The sequence below is a fragment of the Salmo salar genome, unplaced genomic scaffold (assembly GCF_905237065.1).
Source record: "Salmo salar unplaced genomic scaffold, Ssal_v3.1, whole genome shotgun sequence".
NCBI classification, from domain to species: domain Eukaryota; kingdom Metazoa; phylum Chordata; class Actinopteri; order Salmoniformes; family Salmonidae; genus Salmo; species Salmo salar.
This window is the reverse complement of record NW_025547768.1, coordinates 41,336-55,790: the sequence shown is the minus strand read 5'-3', so window position 1 is coordinate 55,790 and position 14,455 is coordinate 41,336. Positions and strand designations below refer to the sequence as shown.

The 14,455-nt window shown below is 44.0% G+C and overlaps 1 protein-coding gene across 1 annotated transcript in view; it reads left to right on the top strand.

Moving 5' to 3' along the window:
• The first annotated feature begins 13,914 nt into the window (after positions 1-13,914).
• Positions 13,915-14,455, top strand: part of LOC123732431 (protein FAM91A1-like) — a 35,732-nt gene continuing 35,191 nt past the window's right edge. Inside the window, exon 1 of the mRNA XM_045711563.1 lies at positions 13,915-14,179. Within this exon, the coding sequence (XP_045567519.1) occupies positions 14,108-14,179 (72 nt within the window). The 5' untranslated portion in view covers positions 13,915-14,107. The remainder of the gene's footprint in view (positions 14,180-14,455) is intronic.

Below are 14,455 nucleotides of genomic sequence, written 5' to 3'. Positions count from 1 at the left end.
TCTGGTTTCCATCTGGTTTCCATCTGGTTTCCATGTGGTTTCCATGTGGTTTCCATGTGGTTTCCATCTGGTTTCCATCTGGTTTCCATGTGGTTTCCATCTGGTTTCCATCTGGTTTCCATGTGGTTTCCATCTGGTTTCCATCTGGTTTCCATGTGGTTTCCATGTGGTTTCCATGTGGTTTCCATCTGGTTTCCATGTGGTTTCCATCTGGTTTCCATCTGGTTTCCATGTGGTTTCCATCTGGTTTCCATGTGGTTTCCATGTGGTTTCCATGTGGTTTCCATCTGGTTTCCATCTGGTTTCCATGTGGTTTCCATCTGGTTTCCATCTGGTTTCCATCTGGTTTCCATGTGGTTTCCATGTGGTTTCCATCTGGTTTCCATCTGGTTTCCATCTGGTTTCCATGTGGTTTCCATGTGGTTTCCATCTGGTTTCCATGTGGTTTCCATGTGGTTTCCATCTGGTTTCCATGTGGTTTCCATCTGGTTTCCATCTGGTTTCCATCTGGTTTCCATGTGGTTTCTAGCATTCCATTGACTCCGTTCCAGCCATTACTATGAGCCGTCCTCCCCTCAGCACATTCCGCTGTGTTCTACATACTGTAGCATATTTGTATCCGAACGTTCCAAAACGTTGCATACTGCTGAACGCACCCCAGGCTGTTAGCTACAGCCAGCTGATGAGGTAACATGACTGTAGGCTAAACAAGTCAGCAAGTAGCCTAGCTTAGAACGTCCGAGATATGCTTTATGAATATAAAGTGCGACCTGCCAATGCCCGATAGAAGAAAAAACTAATGTAGTAGCGGTATTATGGGTCGTGTCTTTTGAAGGGTGACTAGAATGAGGCTGTTTTCTCTGAGGAAAAGAGGGAGACTTAGCTAAGTTGGCTACAGTACCTGTATTTCAAATTCAAAATGTCGGAGAGTTGAGCGAGACTACAAATAAAAACACAGCCTACTTTTCTATAGCCTCCTCAAGGGAGAGAAAAACATAGCTAGACTGTTGTTTAACTATTAAACTCAACGCTGCGATTGCTTTTAATTTCGTAAAGCAGCTTGTGTTTCTTAAAACCTCCTAAGGATGCGCCCCTTTTTAAACATTTTCGCGTAAAATGACATACCCAAATCTAACTGCCTGTAGCTTAGGCCCTGAAGCAAGGATATGCATATTCTTGGTACCATTTGAAAGGAAACACTTTGAAGTTTGTGGAAATTTGAACGGAATGTAGTAGAATATAACACAATAGATCTGGTAAAAGATAATACAAAGAAAAACCAACTGTTCTTTTGTATTTTCTTTGTATCATCATCTTTGAAATGCAAGAGAAAGGCCATAATGTATTATTCCAGCCCATGTGCAATTTAGATTTTGAGCACTAGATGGCAGCAGTGTGTGTGTGTGTGGGTGTGTGTGCAAAGTTGTAGACTGATCCAATGAACCATTGCATTTCTGTCGAAAATGTTGTATCAAGACTGCCCAAATGTGCCTAATTTGTTTATTAATAACTTTTCATGTTCAAAATTGTGTGTAACAGATGTAAATCGTACTCTCCTTGCGTTGTGTTTTCTCCTAATAAATCACATCAGCCAGCGGTCCCAGTTGAGCATCATTTATTCCTGTTGTTAAATGGGAAACAGCACGTTAGTTGTGCAGGGCTTATTGATACTGATGGCTGTCGATGGTAAAATCTGTAGCATGAAGACAACTGTGTTAGCAGTGGGCTTATGTGACCATTACGTCGGTGTCTGCTAGCTAACACACTTATTTACAGCAATCATATGCCAAAGCACATCCCAGAAAGCCCCTCAATCCCTAACAGGTACCATATACCCACACATGTATAAATCAGTAACGTACAGCAAACTTGTACACATTGTAAAATATAAAACAGTATTCAGAACGTGACCTACCCCTTGCATCACATTTTCATACTGGGAAGACCTGACGTTCGCGATCTCCCCCCTATCTGCAAGCGGGGCCAATCACAACAAGCCTTATTGTCATCAGAGTTGAACCAACCAATAAGAATGCTTGAACATTAAATACACCTTTCTTTAGAGGCAAGTGGAAACATAACCAACCCTGTTACATTCTCCCCTGCTGAATTACACTTGCATAATATAATAGAAACAAAATGAGGTATGCAATACCTTGCAATACATATGTCACCAAATATTCCAGTGCAAAGACTATTCTCCAAAGAGAACTAGGGAAATTCAAAGACCCCGTAGGAAAACATGACTGTTACATCTCCAGTACACTCAGTGACAATAAGAACCTCAGACAGAAAAACCTTGGCGTACTTGACCTTTGACCCATGACCTCCATGGGGTCTCTCGAAAGTTAAAAATAAAAATGGGCTACAGACTTGGATTCTAATCCTACACCCACACAGGTATTCTAATGAATTCTGTATGAAAAACCCTCAGTGTCTGCATTAGTCTCTATGAGTCTCACTGGGGCGTTTCCTAACCCAACCAGCCGCTGACCTGACAGTCCTAACAGAGTTATCATTACGTTTAACCTGTTAGGGATAGGGGGCAGTATTGACACGGCTGGATAAAAAACGTACCCGATTTAATCTGGTTACTACTCCTGCCCAGTAACTAGAATATGCATATAATTATTGGCTTTGGATAGAAAACACTCCAAAGTTTCTAAAACTGTTTGAATGGTGTCTGTGAGTATAACAGAACTCAAATGGCAGGTCAAAACCTGAGAGATTCCTTTACAGGAAGTGGCCTGTCTGACCATTTATTGTCTTTCTTTGACATCTCATTCAATTACAAAGGATCTCTGCGGTAACGTGACACTTCCCACGGCTCCAATAGGCTCTCAAAGCCCGGGAAAAACCTGAATGTCGTCATCCCAGCCCCAGGCTGAAACACATTATCGCCTTTCTCAAGTGGCCGATCAAGGGACAATGGGCATTAGGCGCGTGCACTGGTCGCCCCCGTCTTTGTGTTTTTTCCTCTGTTTGCTGAAAAGGAGATTCCCGGTCGGAATATTATCGCTTTTTTACGAGATAAATTGCATAAAAATTTATTTTAAACAGCGGTTGACATGCTTCATGGTACGGTATTGGAATATTTAGAATTTTTTTGTCACGAATTGACCCTGATTTACCATTTCGGATAGTGTCTGGGACGCACTAACAAAACGCCGCTATTCGGATATAACGATGGATTATTTTGGACCAAACCAACATTTGTTATTGAAGTAGCAGTCCTGGGAGTGCATTCTGACGAAGACAACAAAAAGTAATCAAACTTTTATAATAGTAAATCTGATTTTGGTGAAGGCTAAACTTGCCGGGTGTCTAAATAGCTAGCCCGTGATGGCCGGGCTATGTACTTAGAATATTGCAAAATGTGCTTTCACCAAAAAGCTATTTTAAAATCGGACATATCGAGTGCATAGAGGAGTTCTGTATCTATAATTCTTAAAATAATTGTTATGCTTTTTGTGAACGTTTATCGTAAGTAATTTAGTAAATTGTTAGTAAATTCCCCGGAAGTTTGCTAATGCTAATGTAAAAAGCTGTTTTTTGATATAAATATGAACTTGATTGAACAAAACATGCATGTATTGTATAACATAATGTCCTAGGTGTGTCATCTGATGAAGATCATCAAAGGTTAGTGCTGCATTTAGCTGTCTTCTGGGTTTTTGTGACATTATATGCTAGCTTGAAAAATGGGTGTCTGATTATTTCTGGCTTGGTACTCTGCTGACATAATCTATTGTTTTGCTTTCGTTGTAAAGCCTTTTTGAAATCGGACAGTGTGGTTAGATTAACGAGAGTCTTGTCTTTAAATAGCTGTAAAATAGTCATATGTTTGAGAAATTGAAGTAATAGGATTTTTAAAGTATTTGAAAATCGCGCCACAGGATTCAACTGGCTGTTACGTAGGTGGGACGAATTCGTCCCGCCTGCCCTAGAGAGGTTAACCTTTTCACCTACAACCACCACTGGTGGGTCACTGTCCACAGTCGGTGGGTAGTCAAGGTCAAGGGTTCTGTGACTGTTGCTGGAGCTTGTGCTACCAGCGGCATCTTCAGAATGCCTTTCTTCTTCAGAGGGTTCGGACATTTCTTCTCCAAAGGTTAGCTCTGACATGCTTGTGCCACCAGTGGCACCCTCAGAATGTGGTGAGTTCTGAGGGTCCCTCGTCAGTGGCCTATCTTCCAGCACATCTGCGGTTTCTTTTTCAGAGTGCTCCGGCTGTGCTTCCCCCGAGGTCTGTTCTGATACCCACACACTAGTCCTCTCACCGATGTCCATTTCTGGTATATCGTTCATGGATGAGTCCTCCATCTCCTCACTCGGATCCTCACGGTCTCCCGTATTTTGGTGTCTCCAAGGCAGTGTCAGGGAGAGGCAAGAAGTTTACAGGCATTATCAGATTACGGTGGACCGTTCTCTCCAGTCGACATGTTCTGTATCTTGAAGATGTGGATGTCACTATTCGTCTCCGTAACAATATAGAGGTTGTTCTCCCAATGATCCGGCAGCTTCCTCTTTCCACGTTCACCCTTATTCGCCAGCAGCACCCGATCACCGACCTCCACTGGAGCTCCTCTGATCTTCCTGTTGTAGAGGCCCGCATGCCTCTTCAGCTGTTTGGTTGCCGACACCTGTACTGTCTCCATGGCCTCCCTCAGGTCTCTCGTCAGGGACTTTATGTACTCGTCATAGTCTACAACCTCTGAGTCTTGCAGCACAGTATCAAACATCGTGTCGACAGGCAGACGTGGGGTTCTCCCAAACATCAACTGGAAAGGGGCGTGGCCCGTGGTTTCATGGACTGTACAGTTTTAGGCGAAGGTCAACGACTTCAGCTTCTGGGGCCACCTGTGCTTCGCTCTCGTAGGTAAAGCCCTGATCATGTTTCCCAGTGTTCTATTGAACCTTTCGACTCCCCCGTTCCCCATCGGATGGTAGGGAGTTGTGTGCGACTTCTGGACTCCTGCAGCACTCAACAACTCAGCAATCAATTTACTTTCAAAGTTGGCCCCTTGGTCAGAGTGGATACGACGAGGAAAACCATACACACAGAAGATGTTGTTCCACAGCTGAAGTGCCACTGCTTTAGCTGATTGGTTCGGAGGCATGGACCATCTTAGTAAAATTATCAGTGACGACCAGAACATCCAAGGACTTGTTGTTGGAGTCTTCAGCAGACCAGAAGTCCACGCACACCAACTCGAGGGGCTCAGTCGTGATGATGTTCTCCAGTGGAGCTCTGGCCTTGACATACTCTCTGACATCCGACTCCAGACCATGCCAGAAGAACCTCTGTCTCGTCAAGTACAACGTCCGCTGTTGCCCCTGATGACCAGCTTCACCCTTCAAAACTACCGCTCCCTCATTGAGGTGGGTACTACATACTGGTACATCTTCTTCCTTGACAGCAAACTTTTGGTAACACGATATAGTACACCCATTTTCAGAGTGAGCTTCTCCCAGGTCTTCAGAATCCGCAGAGCCTTGAGTGGTTCGTGGCCACGTTCCCTCCTAGAAGGTCTACGGCCCCTGTCCACGTAGAAGACAACTCTGGCGAAGTGCGTCATCCTGGCGCTGCTTTGATATCAGGTCGTCACGGGATAGCACTCTCACATCTGACATCTCAGATGGCACCAGTGACTGAGTGAGCTGAGGCAGTAGCAGCGCACAGTTCTGTAGACCAGCCTCCCCTTGCGACCTCAGGACTGCTGACACCGCTTCCTTTGACAGAGAACCAGGAGAAGGATAGGAGGTAGTGTGGCAGTCCATGACAATTTTCACGGGCATCTGCCTCAAATTGACGGTGAGCAGCTTTCGAGGTCGAATGGGTGGTTCGACCAGCGGAACACATCTTGCACCTTCTCAGCACGGACTCCCGCAGCTTCTTCCAGCAAGGCCTTGTATGGAACCCTTGTGATGCGGTGGAGAGCGCTCGGCTGCACAAATGGCTGTCTACTGAGTGCATCAGCAATGGGATTTTTGGGACTGGGGATGTACTTGATGTCAAACTCGAATGGAGCGAGTTTAGCAACCCATCTCTGTTCACAGGCGTCCAATTTGGGCTTGGATAGGATGTACGTTAATGGGTTGTTGTCTGTCCATACAGTAAAAGGCTTGCCCCTTAGCCAATGACTAAACTTCTCACAGACGGCCCAGCGTAAAGCAAAAAACTCTAACCTATGGGCAGGATAATTTGACTGTGCATAAGTAAGTGATTTGCTAGCGAATGCTACGGGTCTGGCTGCAGACCTATCCTCTGGCACCTGGGAGAGGACAGCACCTAATCCATTACTAGATGCGTCTACAGACAGCAAGAAAGGTCTACTAAAATCAGGGTGGGCTAGCATGACCTGATCGAGGAGAGCTTGTTTCAACTGACTAAAGGCCTGTTTGCACTCACCAGTCCAGTCTGCTGCTGTGAGTTTCCTATGTATTCCTCTTTTCCTCTTGCCTTTCCCATGGCGTGGTGCCTTCGTCCTCGTTGTCAGCCCATGCCGCGTTTTTTGTGGTGCGATGGGTAATGATGCTTTGTGGGTGTCAGTTTTTGATCTGTGCAGAGGGTCCCTGGTTCAAGCCCAGGTTGAGGCGAGGAGTGGGACGGAAGCAATACTGTTACATTGATGCTGTTGACCCGGATCACTGGTTGCTGTGGAAAAGGAGGAGGTCAAAAGGGGGTGAGTGTAACCCGATGTGAAATGGCTCGTTAGTTAGCGGTGGTGCGCGCTAATAGCGTTTCAATCGGGTGACGTCACTCGCTCTGAGACCTGAAGTAGTTGTTCCCCTTGCTCTGCAAGGGCCGTGGCTTTTGTGACGCGATGGGTAACGATGCTTCGTGGGTGTCAGTTGTTGATGTGTGCAGAGGGTCCCTGGTTCAAGGCGAGGAGAGGGACGGAAGCTATACTGTTACAACCCTGTTACATGTGCACTCTCCTCAAACAATAGCATGGTATTCTTTCACTGTAATAGCTACTGTAAATTGGACAGTGCAGTTATATTAACAAGAATTTAAGCTTTCTGCCAATATCAGATATGTCTATGTCCTGGGAAATGTTCTTGTTACTTTCAACCGCATGCTAATCGCATTAGCCAACGTTAGCTCAACCGTCCTGTACACTGATCCCAAAGAAGATGCAAAGGGGATGTAACTAGAAGACTGGTTAGCCGGAGCGTTGTTAAAGGAATTTTATATCTTGATGATAATAATCAATAATAAATTCGCCTTGACTAATGCCCAAGGTTTGTAAGACAATGGGTTAAAATAATTAGGCAAGGACTCAGCTTTCTGCAAAAGGTTTCTGTAGCTTTATTCAGAGAACGTTCTGCCGTCAGGATTACAAAACAGTCATTATATAGTTCTTGCTTACTTACGCACATGCATTTACACACAATCCGTTGGTGACCTGCAACCCCCATAAACTTCTCACACTGTTTATCACCTTCTGGCTCAGCCCGTTCCTTTCCTTCAAGGTTCTGAAGCTTTTACTCCCTTGACCATCTGTTTCCTGCTGTCCCTCCTAATGGCATCCTGGCTCCTAACACATTTCTTTCCCTCTCCAGTGGTTCCTGGACTTTCCGGAACTAATCAGACTAATCGATCCCTACATTGATCATTACATTGATTATTCATTAACCCTGCTGTATGACTAATAATTCATCATGGTTTATTGATTCATTTACCTTTATTAGATAATTCTCTTTTCAAGCGTTGCCTGTCTGCTAACACTCATTGCTTGCTCACCTACAGCTCAGCTAGACTGTATGTGGCAGGTGTGGTGCGTCCTTCCCATTGCTGAACAGAGCTGTGCTTCTGTGCTGTTTATATTAATTGTGCTTATCACTGAAAAGCTCACAATCTCTCCAAAAACTCTTGTCCAGTCCACTTAGCGGTCAGATTTTAGTCACCGAGATAATTCCGTCTCATTTAAGTCAACTGAAATGAAAAATAATTTTTGTTTAGTTATAGTACCCAGTTATAGATCTGACTATAGGGTCTATTTAGTCATAGTTTCGCCACAGAAATATAAGTGTTTAACTAATATTTTTGTCACTATTTTTGCTGACGAAATGAATACTATTTCCTGAGTAGGGTCGTGGATGGGTATTCCAGCATGACAATGACCCAAAACACACGGCCAAGGCATCAAAGGAGTGGCTCAAGAAGAAGCACATTGAGGTCCTGGAGTGGCCTAGCCAGTCTCCAGACCTTAATCCCATAGAAAATCTGTGGATGGAGCTGAAGGTTCGAGTTGCCAAACGTCAGCCTCGAAACCTTAATGACTTGGAGAAGATCTGCAAAGAGGAGGACAAAATCCCTCCTGAGATGTGTGCAAACCTGGTGGCCAACTACAAGAAACATCTGACCTCTGTGATTGCCAACAAGGGTTTTACCACCAAGTACTAAGTCATGTTTTGCAGAGGGGTCAAATACTTATTTCCCTCATTAAAATGCAAATCAATTTATAACATTTTTGACATGGGTTTTTCTGGATTTTTTTGTTGTTATTCTGTCTCTCACTGTTCAAATAAACCATTAAAATTATAGACTGATCATTTCTTTGTCAGTGGGCAAATGTACAAAATCAGCAGGGGATCAAATACTTTTTTCCCTCACTGTAAGGCAATAAATCGGCCATAATAGCAAGTAATTACAATTTAGCTAATTATCAATGGAGTGATAGATGTGCAGATGGTGATGTGCAAGTAGTGATACTGGTGTGCAAAAGAGCAGAAAAGTAAATAAAAACAATATGGGGATGAGGTAGGTAGATTGGATGGGCTATTTACAGATGGGCTATGTACAGCTGCAGCGATCGGTTAGTTGCTCAGATAGCTGATGTTTAAACCAGTGAGATATACCTGCTGGAGCATGTGCTATGGGTGGGTATTGTTATCGTGACCAGTGAGCTGAGGTAAGGCAGAGCTTTACCTAGCATACTTATAAAGATGACCTGGAGCCAGTGGGTCTGGCGCCGAATATGTAGCGAGGGCCAGCCGACTAGAGCATACAGGTCGCAGTGGTGGGTGGTATAAGGCGCTTTGGAAACAAAACGGATGGCACTGTGATAGACTGCATCCAATTTGCTGAGTAGAGTATTGGAAGCTATTTTGTCGATGACATCGCCGAAGTCAAGGATCGGTAGGATAGTCAGTTTTACTAGGGTAAGTTCGGCGGCATGAGTGAAGGAGGCTTTGTTGCGAAATAGAAAGTCGATTCTAGATTTCATTTTGGATTGGAGATGTTTAATATGAGTCTGGAAGGAGAGTTTACAGTCTAGCCAGACACCTAGGTATTTGTAGTTGTCCACATATTCTAGGTCAGAACCGTCCAGGGTAGTGATGCTAGTCGGGCGGGAGGGTGTGGGCAGCAAACGGTTGAAAAGAATGCATTTAGTTTTACTAGCGTTTAAGAGCAGTTGGAGACCACGGAAGGAGTGTTGTATGGCATTGAAGCTCGTTTGGAGGTTTGTTAACACAGTGTCCAAAGAAGGGCCAGATGTATACAGAATGGTGTCGTCTGCATAGAGGTGGATCAGGGAATCACCCGCAGCAAGAGCGACATCGTTGATATATACAGAGAAAAGAGTCGGCCTGAGAATTGAACCCTGTGGTACCCCCATAGAGACGGCCAGAGGTCCGGACAACAGGCCCTCCGATTTTGTAGTTGGTGAACCAGGCGAGGCAGTCATTTGAGAAACCAAGGCTGTTGAGTTTGCCGATAAGAATACGGTGATTGACAGAGTCGAAAGCCTGAAGACGGCTGCACAGTACAATCTTTTATCGATGGCGGTTATGATATCGTTAATAAACCCCAGGACGAGTAGCCGCTGCCTTGGTAGGAATAATGGGGATCCATAATAAATACAAATCTGTGACCAACAGGGTTTCAAACCCAGGCCATCCAGTTTCCTACACGCCATCAGACTGCTTTAGCCTACCGAGCCAAAGGCATTAGCTCTAGGAGCCAACAGCAGCCATCTGGTGTCAGTGAAGTTTTTTCATAAGAGGTTCACTGAACCACATCCTCAGATAGCACTCCACTCCTTCATCCAATCCATTACTCAATATATCTTCTTTTTTTTAAATCTATTGTGAAAGAGAACGACTAGCAAATATTTCAATACAGATTCGTTATCAGGGCAAAACAAAATGTTCTCCTGCAAAAAAAGCTTCTCGAAGCATGAAATGACGGCGTAAGAGAGGTCGACATCGTGACGAGAATATGTTGGTGAAGAAATAATCCGCCTCTACCCTCCGTTCTATTGGCGAACGTACAATCACTGGAGAATAAACTGGCCAAGCTCAGAATCCGGAAAAACTCGAGTGGTTCATGGCCACGTTCCCTCCTAGAAGGTCCCGTGTCTACGTAGAATGGACTTTTGATTTTTGATTAGAATTTTGATTTGTTTAACACTTTTTTGGTTACTTCATGATTCCATATGTGTTATTTCATAGTTTTGATGTCTTCACTACTTTTCTACAATGTAGAAAATAGTAAAAATAAAGAAAAAACCTTGAATGAGTAGGTGTGTCCAAACTTTTGACTGGTACTGTACATACAGTATCTACCTCAATTACCTCGTACCCCTGCACATGGACTCGTTACCCGTCCCGTTACATCGTACCCCTGCACATGGACTCGTTACCCGTCCCGTTACATCGTACCCCTGCACATGGACTCGGTACCCGTTACCTCGTACCTTTGCACATGGACTCGGTACTCGTTACCTCGTACCCCTGCACATGGACTCGGTACCCGTTACATCGTACCCCTGCACATGGACTCGGTACCCGTTACCTCGTACCCCTGCACATGGACTCAGTACCCGTTACCTCGTACCCCTGCACATGGACTCAGTACCCGTTACCTCGTACCCCTGCACATGGACTCGGTACCCGTTACCTCGTATCCCTGCACATGGACTCGGTACCCGTTACCTCGTACCCCTGCACATGGACTCAGTACCCGTTACCTCGTACCCCTGCACATGGACTCGGTACCCGTTACCTCGTACCCCTGCACATGGACTCGGTACCCGTTACCTCGTACCCCTGCACATGGACTCGGTACCCGTTACCTCGTACCCCTGCACATGGACTCGGTACCCGTTACCTCGTACCCCCTGCACATGGACTCAGTACCCGTTACCTCGTACCCCTGCACATGGACTCAGTACCCGTTACCTCGTACCCCCTGCACATGAACTCAGTACCCGTCCCGTTACCTCGTACCCCTGCACATGGACTCGGTACTCATTTAGTCTTTTTTATTTTCTATTTTTTCTGTCTCTCTGCATTGTTGGGAAGGGCCCTTATGCATTTCACTGTTAGTCTACACCTGTTGTTTATGAAACGTTTGCAAAATTAAATAAGAATAACATTTGATTTGATGACACTTATTAAAAGCAGGATGCAAAGTGGCAGACCAGATGTTGTTTTGTTGTTATTATTATTATAATTATAATTATTATTATCTCCTCCTTCTTACATCATCTATCTCCACCTCAACTCATCTATATAATTAGAATGCTGTCCTTTTCCCATAGCTGGATCTTTCCCTATGTGTCCTGTCCTAAAGTAGTGCACTATGTTGGGAATAGGGTTCCATTTGGATCATACATTTATCTCTAGGACAGCAGCGTACAACTTGTTAGGCCCATTCCCCTTCCCCCACCTCCCCTAAAACTCCTGAGGCATTGAGATGAGTTACTGTCACGTTTGATTTACAGCATATGGGGAGGAAAACAGAGAGATTGAATAACAAAATTGAGATGTCAGCTACTAGGCAGCTAGTTGTCGTCAGAGTGCTGTGTGCTCGGCTCCTTGCCATGTGACTCTGAGCTGTACCCCAACACTGTTTATACTGGTTGGTTACCAAGTGACTTGAGGCCTTCGTCACAATTGGCCAATAGGATTCTGATCTAAAGTATTGCACTAATGGTCCATATAAGGAATAGGGTGCCATTTGGGCCGTAACCCAAGTGAGTTAAGGTGCAGATGCTGATCTTTGAGCTCTCCAAGAACGGTGTCTAATCCCACTGAAAGCCAGTGGCAAGGTTGACTCACAGTCCAGGCATTTCAGACAGTTGATTTATCTCATTCATTTTTACAGTATGAAAACTGGGATATATGTTGTGAAATGCAAATAGCATTGTCATATTTGACCAACTTTGCTTATGGAAAGTATTCAGACCCTTTGACTTTTCCCACATTTTGTTATGTTACAGCCTTATTCTAAAATGAATAAAATAAAATAAAAATCCTTATCAATCTACACACAATACCCCACAATGACAAAGCAAAAACATTTTTGAATATATTTTGGCATATGTATAAAACCACAAAAACAGAAAAACCTTATTTACATAAATATTCAGACCCGTTGCCATGACACTCGAAATTGAGCTCAGGCGCATCCTGTTTCCATTAATCATCCTTGCGATGTTTCTACAACTTGATTGGAGTCCACCTGTGGTAAAACCCCAAAATGTCTGCAGTATTGAAGGTCCTCAAGAACACAGTGGCCTCCATCATTCTTAAATGGAAGAAGTTTGGAACCACCAAGACTCTTCCTAGAGCTGGCCGTCCGGCCAAACTGAGCAATCAGGGGAGGAGGGCCTTGGTCAGGGAGGTGACCAAGAACCCGATGGTCACTCTGACAGAGCTCCAGAGTTCCTCTCTGGAAATGGGAGAACCTTCCAGAAGGGCAACCATCTCTGCAGCCCTCCACCAATCAGGCCTTTATGGTAGAGTGGCCAGACGGAAGCCACTTCTCAGTAAACGGCACACGACAGCCTGCTATGAGTTTGCCAAAAGGCAACACTCTCAGACCATGAGAAACAAGATTCTCTGGTCTGATGAAACCAAGATTTAACTCTTTGGCCTGAATGTCTGGAGGAAACCTGGCACCATCCCTACGGTGAAGCAATTTAAGCAATACATTTAGAATAAGGCTGTAATGTAACAAAATGTGGAAAACGTCAAGGGGTCTGAATACTTTCCGAATTCACTGTATATGCCCCATTTATTTATCCTCCGGTTCTGACTTGGTGTACAGGGAGAATACTGTAAGAACGGCCCATTCTGAATTATGTCGCTGTAAATTTTAAAAGTGCTGAACAAATAGTTATATTGACTACGTCCGTCCTAGCTCACTCATTGTTTTAATTGAAATTACAGATTGCCTCTTATCCGCTCGTCATTCTCTTATGCCATAGTTTGTACATTTCAATTGTCAGTAGAAACCACATTTGTTTAACAAGTCAGCCATATCAGCTATGTTTTTTTAAAGGCAGTAAATGAGGCTGAATGAACTGTTTCACTGCCAGACAAGGCTCCGCTGCGAGCCAGGTGTAGCAGTGGTAAGGATTCACTCCTTGTTACTAAAAATGAAGCTCTGCTGTTGAGGCAGCTTTATGTAGAGGCCCTAACAGTTTTGTGGGCACCGTTTGTCACCATTAAAGTGCAATTCATATATTGTTTAATGTTGTGTAGTGACTTTGCTGGCATGCATCTAAAACACATTTTTTTGAGTTTTCCCCAATAAGATGTAAATGCTTTATTTATATCTAATACGTTTTTATAAAAATAAAACATTTCTCAATTAGACCTTGTCAGACCAGTTTAATGTGGACAGGTCATAGTTTGACAGTTGTAGCCACTAGGTAGACAGTTTATATGACCACTATACTCTATGTAAGAAATAATACAGGACATGTATTTTACAAGGTCGAGTATAAATTGTTGGAATGGAGACAACCGTGTGATTGTCTTCCTTACATATTTAACAAGAAACGGTAGTGAGTTTGATGCAGTAATCATTCTGTCAGTGTTCACATCAGCCGCCATGTTTCAGCTGGTTCCGCCTCGGACGGAAGTGACGAACGATCGTTCCGAAATACAACACGGAAGTGGACATTTATTGAAAAGGAAAAATTTGCTCTATTCAGCTCGGAAACATTCGGATTATCAAGTTACTGTATACATTTTTTATTTATTTTAATATATATATATGTTTCGGCGCGTATAGTCATCTTGGACTTGCCAAAAAAAACCCGCTGCTGTTCGTTTCGTGGATCCCGATTCAAACTAGCTAGCAATGAACACGGACGTGGAATTCCACATCAGGCAGAATTATCCGTGGAACAAGCTACCAGCAAATGTCAAACAGGTATGTGATCTAGCTCAGGGTTTCCCAGACCTTTTGGTTTTCTCCCCTAGCACCACACAGCTGATTCAAATAACCCAACTCATCATCAAGCTTTGGTTATTTGTATCAGCTGTGTAGTGTTAACGCAAAAAAACCACCAAAACAACTAAACGTTTGGGAACCCCTGATCTAGCTAGCTAAAAAGCTATTCCACAGCTAGCTAACTAGCTTACATCTTGTCAGTTAACTTTTCTCCCGTCCGTTCATTACTGCAACGACAGTGGTTTTGTCATTCAC